The sequence below is a fragment of the Apodemus sylvaticus genome, chromosome 6 (genome assembly GCF_947179515.1).
Source record: "Apodemus sylvaticus chromosome 6, mApoSyl1.1, whole genome shotgun sequence".
Lineage (NCBI taxonomy): Eukaryota > Metazoa > Chordata > Mammalia > Rodentia > Muridae > Apodemus > Apodemus sylvaticus.
Window position 1 is genome coordinate 125,118,691 of NC_067477.1, and position 15,279 is coordinate 125,133,969.

The window sequence follows — 15,279 nt, forward strand, 5'->3', positions numbered from 1 at the left end:
GTCTTTGGAATCAGTAGTGAGAAAATTAGGACAAAGAAAGAAAGTGATCATTTCAAGTCTAACATAGTTCTGGTGTAAGGAAGGAGAGGGTGGAAAAGGGGTTGCTTCCTTGGGCATCAGTTATTGTAAAGAATCCCTCCACCAGGAGCAAGGGAGATGAGTCAGTGAAGTGAATGCCATACAAGTAGAGAAGCTGGGCCCTATCCCCAGATCACACACGATAACAGAATGCATGGTGTCCCAGTGCTGGAGAAGAGGAGACAAGCACGTCCCTGGGGCTCACTGTCCCACTGAGACACTTTATTTCAAAGAACAAGATGGATGGTTCCAAAAAATGACATCCAATTTTCAATACCCATTAAGCTGGATGACCTCAGTTCAGTTCAGCCCTTAAGATCTGCATGTTAGAAGAGAACTGACACCTGTGGCTTGCCCTCTGACCTCTACATACATGTGGCATACATGTGTACACATGCATAAAAAAGAGAAATGCTAAAAATGAATAAATGTATTTTTAATTAAAAAAAACTTCACTGTTTTGGGGGTTAGATGGTTCAGTACTTAAGAGCAGTGACTTCTCTTCCAGAAGATGCAAGTTTGATTCTCAGCACCCACATGGTGGTTCACAAACATCAGTATCTCTAGTACCAAGAGATCATATACTCCATTCTGCATCTGAGGGCACCAGGCATGCATGTGGGGCACAGATAGTCATACATGCAAAACAGGCATACATGTAAAATATAAATAAATTTCAAAAAATGGTTCTTTCTGACTGAAATATCCCCTTTACTCTCTTTCCTTCCTTTGATTTTAAATATTTCTCTACCCCCTACCCAGAAACTCTGTTTCCTGACCTTGCATTTTCCAGATGTTGAAAGATATTTTTAAAGCTTCTATCGATTGAGCATAATATACAGTCCTGGGTTTGGTCCTTACGACGACGACGTCCTGGAATACTGAACACAGCAGGTTAGGTCAGTGGAACTGAAGTGATATCAAAGTATCAGTAAGTTAACTAATAAGAATAGAAAACTGATTTAGGAATGAGACAATTACTCTCATAGTAAATGATGTAAGAGTATCAGGTATTTTATACTTCTAGCACTTACAATTAAGGCTATGTCTTAGTGAGGGGTTCTAGTGTTGTGATGAAACCACATGACTAGAAAATTCTTACAGGTAAAGGGTTAGTTTCACCGACCAACTTTCAAGTCATACTCCATTGTGGAGGGAAGTCAGGGTAGGAACTCAGGGCAGGATCCGTGAGGCAGGAGCTGATGCAGAGGCTCTGCTTACTGCCTTGTTTTCATGGTTTTCTCACCCTGACTACTTATGTCACCTATGACCACCAGCCTGGAGTGGCACCACCCACAGTGAGCTGGACTTTCCCACAATCATTGATCATCAATTAAGGAAATGCACCACAGGCTTGCCCACAGGGCAATCTGGAAGGAGCAGTTGAGGCTTCCTCTTCTAAAATGAGGCTAGCTTGTATCAAGTTGATGTGAAACAATCTTAGGACAGTCTGAAGACAGACTCTGCTTACCATGCCAGATCACTTGCTGTGGCATACTTCTTGGATTCTTCCAATTCTAAAGCTGGTAATAGGAGTAAAGAAACTACTTAGCATAGTAACTACTGATACAATGTAAAAGAATCCCTTTCATTCAATAATCATGAGGGCAAAGATAGAGTCATGCCTGCCATGGAGCTAATTAGTAGCAGGGCACAGCTAGCAAGTTTTAAATGTTCATATTCTCTGCTTTCTTCATCATGGACCAGAAGTGCCTCCACTAGAAGCATGGGAATGGGAACATAACAGTGGGAGACACAGAGAGCCTGATACATCTCTTCCTTTAAAGATGTTTGCCCAGAATACATAGTAGAGGACTAAAGGCAACAAACTCTTAGTAGTTATTCTTTGTCCAGTCTCCTGACCCAGTGAGTTTCTTTCCAGGACTTTGAGTTTCCATGAAAATATATGGGACATGGGAAAGGGACCATGCAGGAGTTATGGGGCTGTATGCATGACTTTGCAAGTGAAGATGTTAGAAAGATGGCTTTACTCTAGTCACACCCTCATTTTCAATTTTCTTTCACATGCTGTCAACGATCAGTGTCTTAAAGCAGAAACACAGCAGCTTGAGCTAACAATAAGGGATAGAGTAATTCTGACCTTTGATTTTCCTGATATCTTCAAGAACCTGTTGCTTTGAAGCCTAGAGAAACACACAGAAAGAAACAAGAAACTTAGGTTTCTCCACATAAAGCCAGACACTCTGAAGCTAATAGAAAAGAAACTGGGGAAGACCCTTGAGGACATCGGTACAGGGAGAAAGTTTCTGAACAGAACACCAATAGCGTATGCTCTAAGAGCAAGAATTGACAAATGGGACCTTATAAAATTACAAAGTTTCTGTAAGGCAAATGACACCATCAAGAGGACAAATCAGCACCCAACAAATTGGGAAAAGATCTTCACCAATCCTACATCAGATAGAGGGCTAATATCCAATATATATAAAGAACTCAAGAAGTTAGACTCCAGAAAACCAAACAACCCTATTAAAAAATGGGGTACAGAGTTAAACAAAGAATTCTCACCTGAAGAACTTCGGATGGCGGAGAAGCATCTTAAAAAATGCTCAACTTCATTAGTCATTAGGGAAATGCAAATCAAAACAACCCTAAGATTTCATCTTACACCAGTCAGAATGGCTAAGATTAAAAATTCAGGAGACAGCAGGTGTTGGAGAGGGTGTGGAGAAAGAGGAACACTCCTCCACTGCTGGTGGGGTTGCAAATTGGTACAACCACTCTGGAAATCAGTCTGGCGGTTCCTCCGAAAACTGGGCACCTCACTTCCAGAAGATCCTGCTATACCACTCCTGGGCATATACCCAGAAGACTCCTCACCATGTAATAAGGATACATGTTCTACTATGTTCATAGCAGCCCTATTTATAATTGCCAGATGCTGGAAAGAACCCAGGTATCCCTCAACAGAAGAGTGGATGCAAAAAATGTGGTATATCTACACAATGGAGTACTATTCAGCCATTAGAAACAATGAATTCATGAAATTCTTAGGCAAATGGATGGAGCTAGAGAATATCATACTCAGTGAGGTAACCCAGACTCAAAAGGTGAATCATGGTATGCACTCACTAATAAGTGGATATTAACCTAGAAAACTGGAATACCCAAAACATAATCCACACATCAAATGAGGTACAAGAAGAAAGGAGGAGTGGCCCCTGGTTCTGGAAAGACTCAGTGAAACAGTATTCAGCAAAACCAGAACGGGGAAGTGGGAAGGGGTGGATGGGAGGACAGGGGAAGAGAAGGGGGCTTACGGGACTTTCGGGGAGTGGGGGGGCTAGAAAAGTGGAAATCATTTGAAATGTAAATAAATTATATCGAATAAAAAAAATTAAAAAAATAAAGAAAAAAAAAGAAAGTTAGGTTTATGTTATAGATTGGAGATTTTATTGACAATACATCTCATCTTCCCTGTGGGTTATTAATATGTTTTAATCATATGTAATCATCTTGAAAAATGTGCAATTATGTCATTAGATTCTAATTTATTAATGAATAACTTATTATATATAATAAGGAAGCCCCAAGATGGCATTGTAGGCAAAGGTGCTACACACCATGCCCAAAGACCTGGGTTGTCTGGAGCTCTTGTAGTAAAAGGAGAGAAGCAGTTTTCACCAGTCCTTTCACTTCCCTCCATGTGCATGCCATGGCATTTGTGCATGCATGCACACATGCATACATGTTATTCAGTGTCTTCAAAAATTAAATTCTAGATTATTATGTGGCATACTGAGACTAAAGATAAATATGCCCCCTTTACTCTAGAGCCAAGCATTAGTAAGGAAAACAGCCACCTAAACAGATAAGATACTATGTGGGAGCCAGCAAAATGGCTCAGTGGGTACAGGTACCTGGTGCCAAGCCTTGCCAACTGACATTTACCTGCTATGGTTTTCAAGGTAGATGGAAAGAACTGACTCTTATAGGTTGCCTTCTACTTCTCTGTGCCCCATGACACATGCACACACACACACACACAATTTTTTTCAGTGTGGTAAATGTAATAGAAATGCATCACTGAACTCAGAAGAACTTGATTAATTTCCTTAAACAGAATGAAAGAATACTCCATAAATTTCTATTTGAGCAACAGATCAGAGAGTCAGCTGATTTCTAGGCGAAAAAGTGCATTATAAGCAAATAAAACACCACTGAAAAAGGCATATGGAACTTGTATTGTGGGGCATTCACCAGAGAAGACTGGATGGACATGGCTTTTAGCCACCGGCATGTCTTTATTAGCCACTCAGCAACTACAATGGATGTTCAGGATTCCAGTGTATCCACAAGCCTTTTTCAGAGTGACCTCTTAAGCACAAAAACCATGTTCTGGGTTGACATAAATTAACAATAATGGTTAACCAGAAGCAGAAGCCAAAAAGTGAGGCTAGTCCATTTTGAGGGTCCCAAAACTATGGACTTTGATGGATTGGGCCGTTGTTTTACCTGTGGCAGGTGGTGCTGACTATGTGCTGAGATTTACAGTCTGAAAGGCACTTCCATCATGGAGTCAGCTGTGCTAAAGTCTGGAGCCCTGTAACCATTTGCAAGTGCACTTTTGCTCAGCTGTGGGAGATGGTGCTGAGAAGGTGAGAAGCAGGGGAAGCTTAGTGGTAGGAGTTCCATTCTATTCCATAAGGTCTTCCTAGCAAATAGTAAACTCATAGGACTTTGCAGTGATGCCCACAGTCAGGTTAAGGGCATTAATGACATTTGTCACCATTAAAATGAGTCAAATATGTACTCCTTCCTCAGGGCATCAATGTCTAAAGAGCCTAGCCAACAATTCTGGGGCATTTGGTGAATATGTCTATGATTTAGTAACCCAGTTTACCACAGAGCTACGTATGTCTGGTGGTAGTTTTGATAGTTTTGAGCTTATTTTATGCTTAATCATGCATTATGTATAAATCTATGTTCATGGTGAGCCCATTAAGATACAAAGCAAAAGAAAACTGGTGTTGAAATACCAGTTAATATGTCTACCAATGTGCCTTCTGTATCTGTATCTCCACACGATCTACAAATATCACACATGTAAGTAATCTGGAAACACCCTCATGGTGAAATACCTACAGATACTGGATAGAGCATGGCATGTGCCTGGAATGTAGTTTATCCTCTGTGAAAAGAAGGTTACAAAGAAAGCTAAGCTGAATGCTTTTCACAATTGAGCCCAGGATGCTACTGATGGAAGCTCTTCTTGGCCCATGTTGCTGCTTAGGGAGCTTGGCCACCTCCACCCTGTGCTGTGGACGTTTGAAATAAACAGTGGATAGACCAGGTGACTAGAGACTAGGGGCACACATCTATAGGTATTTGGCTCCTGTTTCATGAGCATTTTACCAGATATGTAGATTCTTTTCTTTTGTTTTCCATTGGTCATGTGGATCCTGTTCCTCTCAGCACTTCACAGCCAGAACTGCTTGCTCATGCAAAGCCCCACTTTCTCCTGCTTTCCTTAGAACATGGATTCACAGGTTCCTGAACCAATGTTTCCTGAGTTATGACATATAGGATCTCAAAGAAGTCCTTTTAATTTTACAGGTTCTGGATAACTTGATTAGCATAAAGAGAGAAAGAGAAAAGGGGAGAGAGAGAGAGAGAGAGAGAGAGAGAGAGAGAGAGAGAGAGAGAGAGAGAGAGAGAGAGAGAGAGAGAGAGAGAGACTTCCTAAAGGGAAAAAGCTGAAAAGCAACAGTGAAAACTCAGGCTACTTCGAGGTCCTAAGTCAACTCTTAAAAAAAAATGGGTTGGCAAATGTGTTGGGGCAAAGAAATGTCCCATATAAAGACCTCATTAAAAAATCAAGAATCTTAGAGTGCCACATGCTCAAAGGACACACAGTGTCTGTGCTGACACAGAGATAAAATTGGTCTTGCTACACTCAATATCTGAGGCAAGAAGAGCAGTCACTCCTAACTGCTGGAGATGAATACACTTCCAAAGAACACATGCACCACAAGAGAGTCCTTCTACATCAGTGGTTCTGATTCCATAGGTCACTACTCTGTTGGGTGTCAAAGGACCATTTTACAGGGGTCACCTAAGATGATCAAAAAACAGAGTTTATTTACATTATTATTCATAACAGTAGCAAGATTACAGTTATGAAGTAGCTATGAAAATAATTTTATGGTTGGGGGTCACCACAGCATGAGGAACTATATTAAAGTGTTGTAGCATTAGCAAAGTTGAGAACCACTGTTCTTCATGAATTGCATGTGTGTTGTATGCCTCAGTACATACACACATTCTACAGGTTTATCTTTGTGTGCTCTAAAATGGCAACCTTATAGCCCACAGGTTATCTGCCTAGTGACAGCCCTTCAACCAATATACTGATGCAAACTCATGCTTCAGATCTTTGAGTCCAAATAGCCTACACAAATTTCTCCTTTTTTAAAAATATATACTCTTTTATAAAGTTTTCATTTGTTTTTATTTTAAGTGAATGTATGTTATGCTTGCATGTATGCCTGTAGGAAAGAGTTGAATTCCTTGGAACAGGAGTTACAGGCAACTGTGAACTGTTGTGTGGGTGCTGGGAATGGAACCCAGGTCCTTTAGAAGAGCAGCCAGTGCTCTTAACCTCTGAGACAGCTCTCCAGTCCCTTTCACTCTTTGCCTTTAAGATCTCTCTATTGGCTGAGCAGTGGTTGCACATGCCTTTAATCCCAGCACTCTGGAGGCAGATGCAAGTGGATTTCTGAGTTCGAGGCCAGACTGATCTACAGAGTGAGTTCCAGGACAGACCAAGACCTCTCTTTTGTCTTGGCTTCTTTGAATGCAGCTATAATATATTATTCATTCTCTCTCTCTCTCTCTCTCTCTCTCTCTCTCTCTCTGTCTATATACATATAGATATGTGCATACTTCCCTAAATTTACAAATCTAAAACAACTTATGAATATGAACAGCCACTGATTCTAGTAGCACATGCCTGTAATACCAACACTTGAAGTAAGGAAGAGGATTGTTACTGGTTTGAGATAATCTTCGTAGTGAGCACCAGCTTAGCTGGAGATATAAAGCAAGATCCTATCTCAAAAACTAAAACAAAACACACACACACACACACACACACACACACACACACACATCACTTTTACCTCAGTAAAAACTCTATAACCCTTAAAGTCATAAAATATATTTTTATATTAATAAAGATCATAAAATATCAAAGTATTGGATTAATAATACAGAAGACCTTCATATATAAAACCATAAATATTTAACACAGGAGATTGATGATAATATGCATAATTGGAAAGATATTTCAGGCTCTTGGCTGGGATGATTTTAATATAAAAAATGTCAATCCACCTCGAGTTCAAGTCTACCTTGAAGCTTTCTCAATGGAGAATAAGAAGAGAGAGAGACTTGTAGGACCAAAAGCAAAAACAGCTACACAACCATGGTTAATAACAAAAACAGGCAGGTGGAATTAAAATGTTTTTAAAAGGCTCTGAAATATCAGGAGGGAGAGGATTTCTGTGCACTGAAGTCCAGCCTGGTCTAAATACTAGTTCCAGGAGACCCAGAGCTACAAAGAGAGAGTCTGTCCCAAAACAAACACCCAGCTCTGAACCAAGTTCATTTCCATATGACAATATGACAGTTTAATTGAGGAGAGCTCCACATAGCAGCAAGAAAACAATGCCAGTACTGTGATGACAAATGTCAACTTGACAAAATCTAGAATCATCTGGAGATGAGCCTCTGAGCATGTCTGTAGGGAAGTGTCTGGATAACCATCCTGAGGCACCTCTGGGTGGCGCCAAGCTATGACTGGGATCCTAGACTGTGTCCCTAGGGAAAGAGAAGAGCAGCTTGAACTTGTTCCTTCTCTCTGCTTCTTTACTGTGGATGGCACCTGAATCGCTACCCTGAGCCCCTATGCTGTGGCTTCTTCCCCTGCCATGGTGGACGGAGGGACCATTTAAAGGAATCACAAAGGTCCCCCAGGAGCCAAAAATTATTCTTGAAAAAGCATAGTTAAATGACTCAGTTTCTATTTTTAAAACCATGTACAAATGGTTTTACAGTAATCAAAAATAGTCATGAAACTAGCATAAGAACAGACCTTTAGGATCAATGAAAGCTAACACTAAAAATCAACTGCTTCTCTACACAGACACTGAGACCATTCAATGCAAACAAAACAAAACAAAACAAAACAAAAGCTTTAATAAATGGTTTTGGGACACTGGAAGGCCACTTGTTGATGAGTGAAGTTGGGCCTTACTTCATATCATATTTAAAAACAAAATTGAGATAAAGTAAAAAACATAAATGTAAGAACTAAAGTAATGAAACTCTACAAACTAAGAAGGAGAAGGAGTAAGAGCAGGGGGAAATACAAAAAGAGGAAGAGAAAGAGGAAGAGAAGGAGGAGAAAGAGGAGAAGGGCATGGGAGGATGGTTCAGCTGCACATACTGCACTTGCAGAGGAGCTGGGTTCAGTTCTTAGCATCTATGTCAGATGGTTCATGATACCCTGGAATTCTAGCTCCAGGGTGATCCAAGCACCTCTGGCTTCTGCAGGCACTTGTGTTCCAATTCTCCCACACAAACACACAATTTTACAAATGAACTTAGAGAAGAGAAAGAATTGTAATGGTTAATCATATGTCAACTTGGCTAGGCTATGGAACCCAGTGGTTTGGTCATATATTAGCCTAGAACATTTCTTTGACAGTAATTCTTACATATGACTAACATTTAGAATCAGTACACTTTAAAGCATATTGCTTTCCATACTGTGAGTAGCCATCACCCAATCAGCTGAAGGCTTTAATAGCAGAGATCAGAACTCCTGAAGAGAAAAGACTTCTTCCACAGGAGTGAAGCACAAAAGGTGTAACCATTTCTCTAGCCTGCCCTTTGCTGCATCTTTTGGACTCAGGACAATGACACTAACTTTTACCTGAGTTTGTCTATGAATTTCAGAAGAGCTGTGAGAATCAATTTCTTGGCCACAGTTTCTTGTCGTGTGTGTGTGTGTGTGTGTGTGTGTGTCAGAGGACAGGAAACTCAGACTGGAGGCATGACCTACCAGGTCCTCAAGAAGACCATCAGTGCTTACTAACATTCACCATGTGCACCATGTCTGCGAACAATTTTTCTTCTGTTGAAAATAAAAATTTCCACCCACCCACAAAGTTGTAATTAATGTCCCAAGACCTTCATTGTCTTGTCCTATGAGTATAAATCTTTCTTTCCAAACTGGCTCCATCGGCCTTCTGCCTCCCATGTGATGGACAATATCCATTTCTCAACTCTTATCACATTCTTTCCCCAAAAAGTTCTATGTATGTCAGTCTGACTGTCTCCCCTAGCTCAAGTTTCTAGGCAGCACTTCTTTAATATCTTGTACGTTCTTCCTTTTTGATAATATGATACTAAAGTTACTACTACTATTACCACCTCTTCCTCTTGACCTCTCTCTCCTTCTCTTCCTCCTTTTTCTTTCTTTCCTATTCCTTGTTCTACCTGCTCTTCCTCTTCTTTCTGTTCTTCTCTCTTGCTCTTCTTTTCTTGGCTTTTTTGAGAGAGTAGTCCTTGCTCTCCTGGAACTTACTATGTGGACTAGGATGACTTTGAACTCAGAAAGTTCCTCCTGCCTCTGCCTCCAAAGTACTGACATCAAAGGTGTGCACCACCATGCCCGGCCTAAAGCTTCTCAAACTGAATTAATAGAAAGACATCTATGGGTATTACCTCAACTCCCCCTACCCTCTGCTCATTCCCTCAGATGGCCCAGAGGCTCAGCATTTCTAAAAACCTATAGGGGTTCAGCACAGAGAGAAGTGGGTTTTGAGAGAAAGTGGCTATCACATACCTTTGTCTTGGCCGCCGCCTTTGTCTGGCTCCTATACCTAGAAAACAACACACAGATAGCGCCAATCATGAAACTAATTAGACTAATCTTGAAATGGCCCAGCAGTGGGATATCCATCCCCCAACTTGGCTCCATTACTCAAGCACATTGCTTTAACTAACTAACTAAACTCAACTCAACTAAAGAGTCTCTGTCTCCAGAATGGCACCATTATGATATCATAATAGGTACTTCAAGGTAAGGCCAGTCATTGTACATTTCAGCCACTGCCCTTCCCTGGGGCTACCCCTAGCTCTCAGATCCCTTATATCCCAAATCTCAAGGAAGAATCCAGCTATGAATCTTCCGAGGTCCAGCTTGATAAAGTGACATTAAGGAAGAAGTGATGAGGCAAAGTTTCAAAGTCTTTCAAAATGGCCTGTTCCAATTCACATCTTCTCTGGAGCTGGCCACTATCCTATACTTGGATTAGGTCCCATGCCATACATTTCAAACTTCTGGTTAGAAGTAGAATTAGAGACAGAACAGTTGGAGTGGACATGCTCATATGCTCTGAGGTGCTTAGTTCTCAAAGTTCATGGGTCTCCATATTCCCTAGTTCCTGTTGACCTGAATGCATCAAATTGAGTAGTAACCTTAGAGGAACACCTTATCCTAGGACCTACTCTCTTACTGCCAAGTTTATCTATACTATATTTTGGAGTTACCAAAGAAGCTACAATAATAGTTCAGCAAATACCTCTTACCCTTTCTCATCTATCCATAACAGCTTTTTTTTTCTTTTTTTTTCTTCGATATATTTTTTATTTACATTTCAAATGAATTCCCCTTTTCTAGACCCCCACTCCCCGAAAGTCCCATCAGCCCCCTTCCCTCCCCGTTTTCCCAACTACCCCTTCCCACTTCCCTGTTCTGGTTTTGCCCTATATTGCTTCACTGAGTCTTTCCAGAACAAGGGGCCACTCCCCCATTCTTCTTGTACCTCATTTGATGTGTGGATTATGATTTGGGTATTCCAGTTTTCTAGGTTAATATCCACTTATTAGTGAGTGCATACCATGATTCATCTTTTGAGTCTGGGTTATCTCACTCGTTTTTTAAAAAATGTATTTTATGTGTAAGTATAATTTGCCTGGATGTATGTTTGTATACCGCATGCGTGCCCAAGACATTCACAAGACAGCATCAGATCCCCCAAAAACTGGAGTTAGGGACAGTTTTGAGAGGCTATGTGGGTGCTGTAACTCAGCACTAGCCCTTTGCAAGAGCAGCCTGTGCACTAACCATTGAGCCATCTCTTCAGCCCCACTCTTCACATCTTATATGACTTCAGTACACTTGTCAAGACCATGAGATTAAAATGGGAGGTGGAGCATCCAGAATCAAAGGGCATCCTTGGCTTCATTGCAAATTCAAAGCCAGCTTGAGCTCCATAAACCCTATCTCAAGAAAATGCAAACATTGGTACATTGATTCCTACTTTCATTTGCATCTCATATTCTCCCACCAGTGTCAGGATCCATTTTAGAGCACCATGTTGCTGGAGACCGAACCCAGAGCCCTCTGAGTTCTAACCAAGAGTCCTATCACTGCACCAATAGAGAAAATTCCTAACAGTCAGGAAGTGCCACAAAATAGCTAACCTGCTTGCAGTTTTCCACATGTTTCTCTAAAGTCTCTGTAGGCTTCCTCCCCCACTGCCTGGCAGGTAGGACAGGACACACTGTTTTATCCAAGATATCTAAGTACCACTTTTCCTCCACACTGCCTACAGTGGAAAGAATGGGACACTGTAATCTGTAGAATTCTTCAGAAACAAAAAACTTAAGTCTACAATTGAGGGAAAATATTGAATACATTCTTGCAGTAAAAGACTTTCAAAAATAACTTGTTTCTATTCACTGCACAGTTTCAGAAACCTCTGTCCATTTCTCCCCCCCCCAAAAAAAACCCATCTGAGGCTCACTCTCAAGTCCCATGGAGTGAGTCAGAACTGGGGGGCAACTTTTCAGATCATGATGTAAGAAAAACATACTTAGATATGCAAAATTGCTGTCTGAAATTTTTTTCTATGTGCCTGAGATGATGCTAAATGTTTTTGTCATTTAAATTTCATCGATATAATATTTCCTGTCTACATACAAGGAAATCGAGGACTGTAAGGGACAGCCCTAGGCAGCTCAGAAGGCACACAGGGCCAAAATTTAAGCCTGTGTGACCTCCAAACCAGCAGCAGCTGCTGCTTCCATGAACAGCAGGTGAGGCTTGGTGGTCGATGCCTCCCCATCAGGAATGAAGGGCTCAGTTCAATTTCTCACAGAGACAGAGAGAGAAGGGAGGTAAGAAAGAGGGAGAAATAGGTGACAGCCTCATCTGGTACATCAACCCTCACAGAAATAACACGCATATTCAAAGAGAAGAGTACCTGCTGCATAGACTGGCGGCTCCTTCCGAACCCTACGAGCCTGGGCTTTGGGGTGAGGCTGAGCTTTAGGCCGCTGCTTCCTTCCCGCATAAGATGCAAACTCAGAAACCTGAAACACATCAACTTCCCAAATCACCTTCCCCTTCTCTTTAGTAGACTAGGCCCCACTCCCTCAACCTCCTGACCTTCCTTTCACACAGGACTGACTGAAAAGGAATAAGAAAGCCGGTAAAAGTCATCCCCTCACCAAATTCTAGGGATTCCAAAGTCAATCAAGCCAACAAAGCAAAGGCTTTCTACCTCCAGCTTAAAGAGTGAAGCTCAGTCTCCCAGACAGCGCAGGACCCTACCGTACATCTTGTGCTTCTTTTGCAGAAGCTCACTGTAGTCTTCATCTTCTTCCTGCTTGACTTTCCTCTTTCCTTTGGCCTTCTCCTTTTCCTTTTCACCTGTGCCTGACATTCCACACAACAACAAAGCAGTCTATAAATGCCTTCCAAACCTTGTCATAGCACCACAAGGCATGAATCACTAAAAAATGTACCCTCGCAGAACAACTTGGAGAAACTTGGTGTGAACAGATCCTAACCTATGGAGTCTCCCTTTTCCCTGTAGATTGTCTTTCCTCAGAAACCATCAGATCTTCCATATGCCTAAACACGTCTCTTGACTATGATTTATATCTACAGAACCAGAACTCAACAAAGACACCTGTGGATCAATCACTGACTGTGACCCTCTGGCATACATTGCCACGATAACCTGTTACCCAGTCCTCACATCCTCAAAATCAGAGGAAAACATAAGAGTAAGAAAAAGAAGGTCAAATGCCATGGAGAAGAAGGCTGCCACTGGGTAGGATTGGTAGAGCTGACAAAGGGAGAGTCACGAAGGCAACAGTGTGTGATAGCCTGACTCCTTCACATCTGCTTATTCAGGTTGGTCGTAGTGTAGCTCCCAAACACTGGAGGCCCATGCAGGAGTTCATAATACATCCAATGCTTGTGTGAACCAGATACTGAGTGTGAAGCCAGCCAGAGCCACATGGTGAAAGCCCTGTGTCAAACAAAATCTCATCTAATCACTACTGATAAGGAGCCACACCACACCAAAACACCAAGCACATGAGATACACTCTCTTGTCTCAGAACTGAGAATCTGAAATGGATACCTTCAACCTGTGAAGTGGCAGCAGGCTTGATTCTTCTCATCTTAATCCAGTAGGTAGACTTTCGGAAGGTTGCAGGGAAGTCAGTCACTGGTTCACATGAGGAGGCAGATGACGAACCACTCAGGGAGTCCTCATGAGGGATAGTGCACTGGAAGCTATTATCCTTTATGGAGCACTGGGTCCTATTACTGACACAACACAGACACATGTACCACAGAGGAGAAGCTGGAGACATTATCTATTACTTATTCTTACATTGTAAAAACACAACCAAGTTAAAAAATTGTGCAAAGTTATGAAGACTTGTTTTGTTTACAAAAAGCAAAAAATAAAATGAAATCAAATGCACACAAAAACAGCACATGGGTTAAAACATACTAACCTTTACAAGTCAATTCAACACGGTATATACAATTCTTCTTAAACCCAGGTCCGTCAGAGTAAACAGGCTACACAAGTGATCCCTCTGCAGCCCAGACCTTCCCAGACTACTCTGAGAAAAGAGAGTAGGCAAAGTGATAAGGCTCCTTGGAAGTAGAATCACGTGTACCCATCTGTCCTTTCTCTGATAGAAGGACCATAATCTAAAGGTTTCTCAGCACAAAGGATAGTCTGTGGATTCTACACTGACACTGTCCTCCGCCTCTTTCCCCTTCCCCTACCTCTCCCTCCTCCTCCTTCCCCCTCCTCCTCCCCCTCTGTTCCCAACACTGAGATGGCATCCTGTCCTACTTACACAACACAACCCTTAACTTACATAGTTTAGGAACAATGCAATCATGTCTTAGTGAAGTGGCCAGAGAATCCTAGGAAATAACTAATCCACCAAGGAGTGTACATGGAGGATCCATGGCTCCAGATATAGATGTAGCAGAGGATGGCCTTGTCTGACATCAATGGGAGGGCAGGCCCTTGGTACTGTGGAGGTTTGATGCCCCAGCCCAGGTGGATGTTGGAACAGAAGGGTGAGAGAGGGTGGGTGGGTGAGCACCCTCATAGAGGCAAAGGGGAGGATGGAGAGGCAGATGTAGGATGGGGGCTGGTGGAGGACTAACCCGGAAGAAGGATATCATTTGAGATATAAACAAATGGAATGATAAATAAAAAAAAGTGATAATGGGGGGTTTGCTTCAACCCTTTTGCTCCCAAATAATGACAAGGTGTTTCTATACCCACTCTAGCCCATTTTAGCTCCGCAATAAACAATAGAGACATACTAAATTTATTAACAAGCTATGAGCCCTGTAACTGGGCAGATACTCATCTATTCTAACCATGGCGTGCTAGCGTGGCTACATCCCAGCCATGTGACCCTTTATTTGTAATCTGAATCTGAGTCTGAATCTTGCTCAGACTGGCTCTGTTCCATATGTGTCTTCATGGTGACTCTTCCCATGTCCCTCCACAGCTCTCTTCTCTATCAGTCCCTCTGTCTGTCTGTCTGTCCCTGTGTATATGTGTGCATGTGCATGTATCTTGTCTCTCTCTTTCGTCTCCCAGGGACCCCCAACTGGGACTGGAAGTCTTGCCTAGTTATTGGCTGATCAGCACTTTACTAAACCATCAGAGGTGATAGAAAACAATTTTTATACAACATTGAGATGCAATCAGAGCTGGGCGGTGGTGGCACATGCCTGTAATCCTCGTACTCGGGAGGTAGAGGCAGGTGGATTTCTGAGTTTGAGGCCAGCCTGGCTTACAGAGTGAGTTCTAGGACAGCCAGGGCTACAA

General features: G+C 41.9%; 1 protein-coding gene across 1 annotated transcript; it reads right to left on the bottom strand.

The window, feature by feature from the left end:
• Window positions 1–860: 860 nt before the first annotated feature.
• On the bottom strand, window positions 861–13,756 carry LOC127687993 (zinc finger protein 512-like). The gene is made up of 5 exons (XM_052186753.1): window positions 13,549–13,756; window positions 9,953–9,989; window positions 2,180–2,222; window positions 1,550–1,601; window positions 861–959 (listed from the first exon to the last, which is right to left on the bottom strand). The coding sequence occupies exons 1-4, from the start codon at window positions 13,754–13,756 to the stop codon at window positions 1,596–1,598; spliced, it is 294 nt and encodes a 97-aa protein (XP_052042713.1). The 3' UTR covers window positions 861–959; window positions 1,550–1,595.
• Between the last annotated feature and the right edge of the window lie 1,523 nt (window positions 13,757–15,279).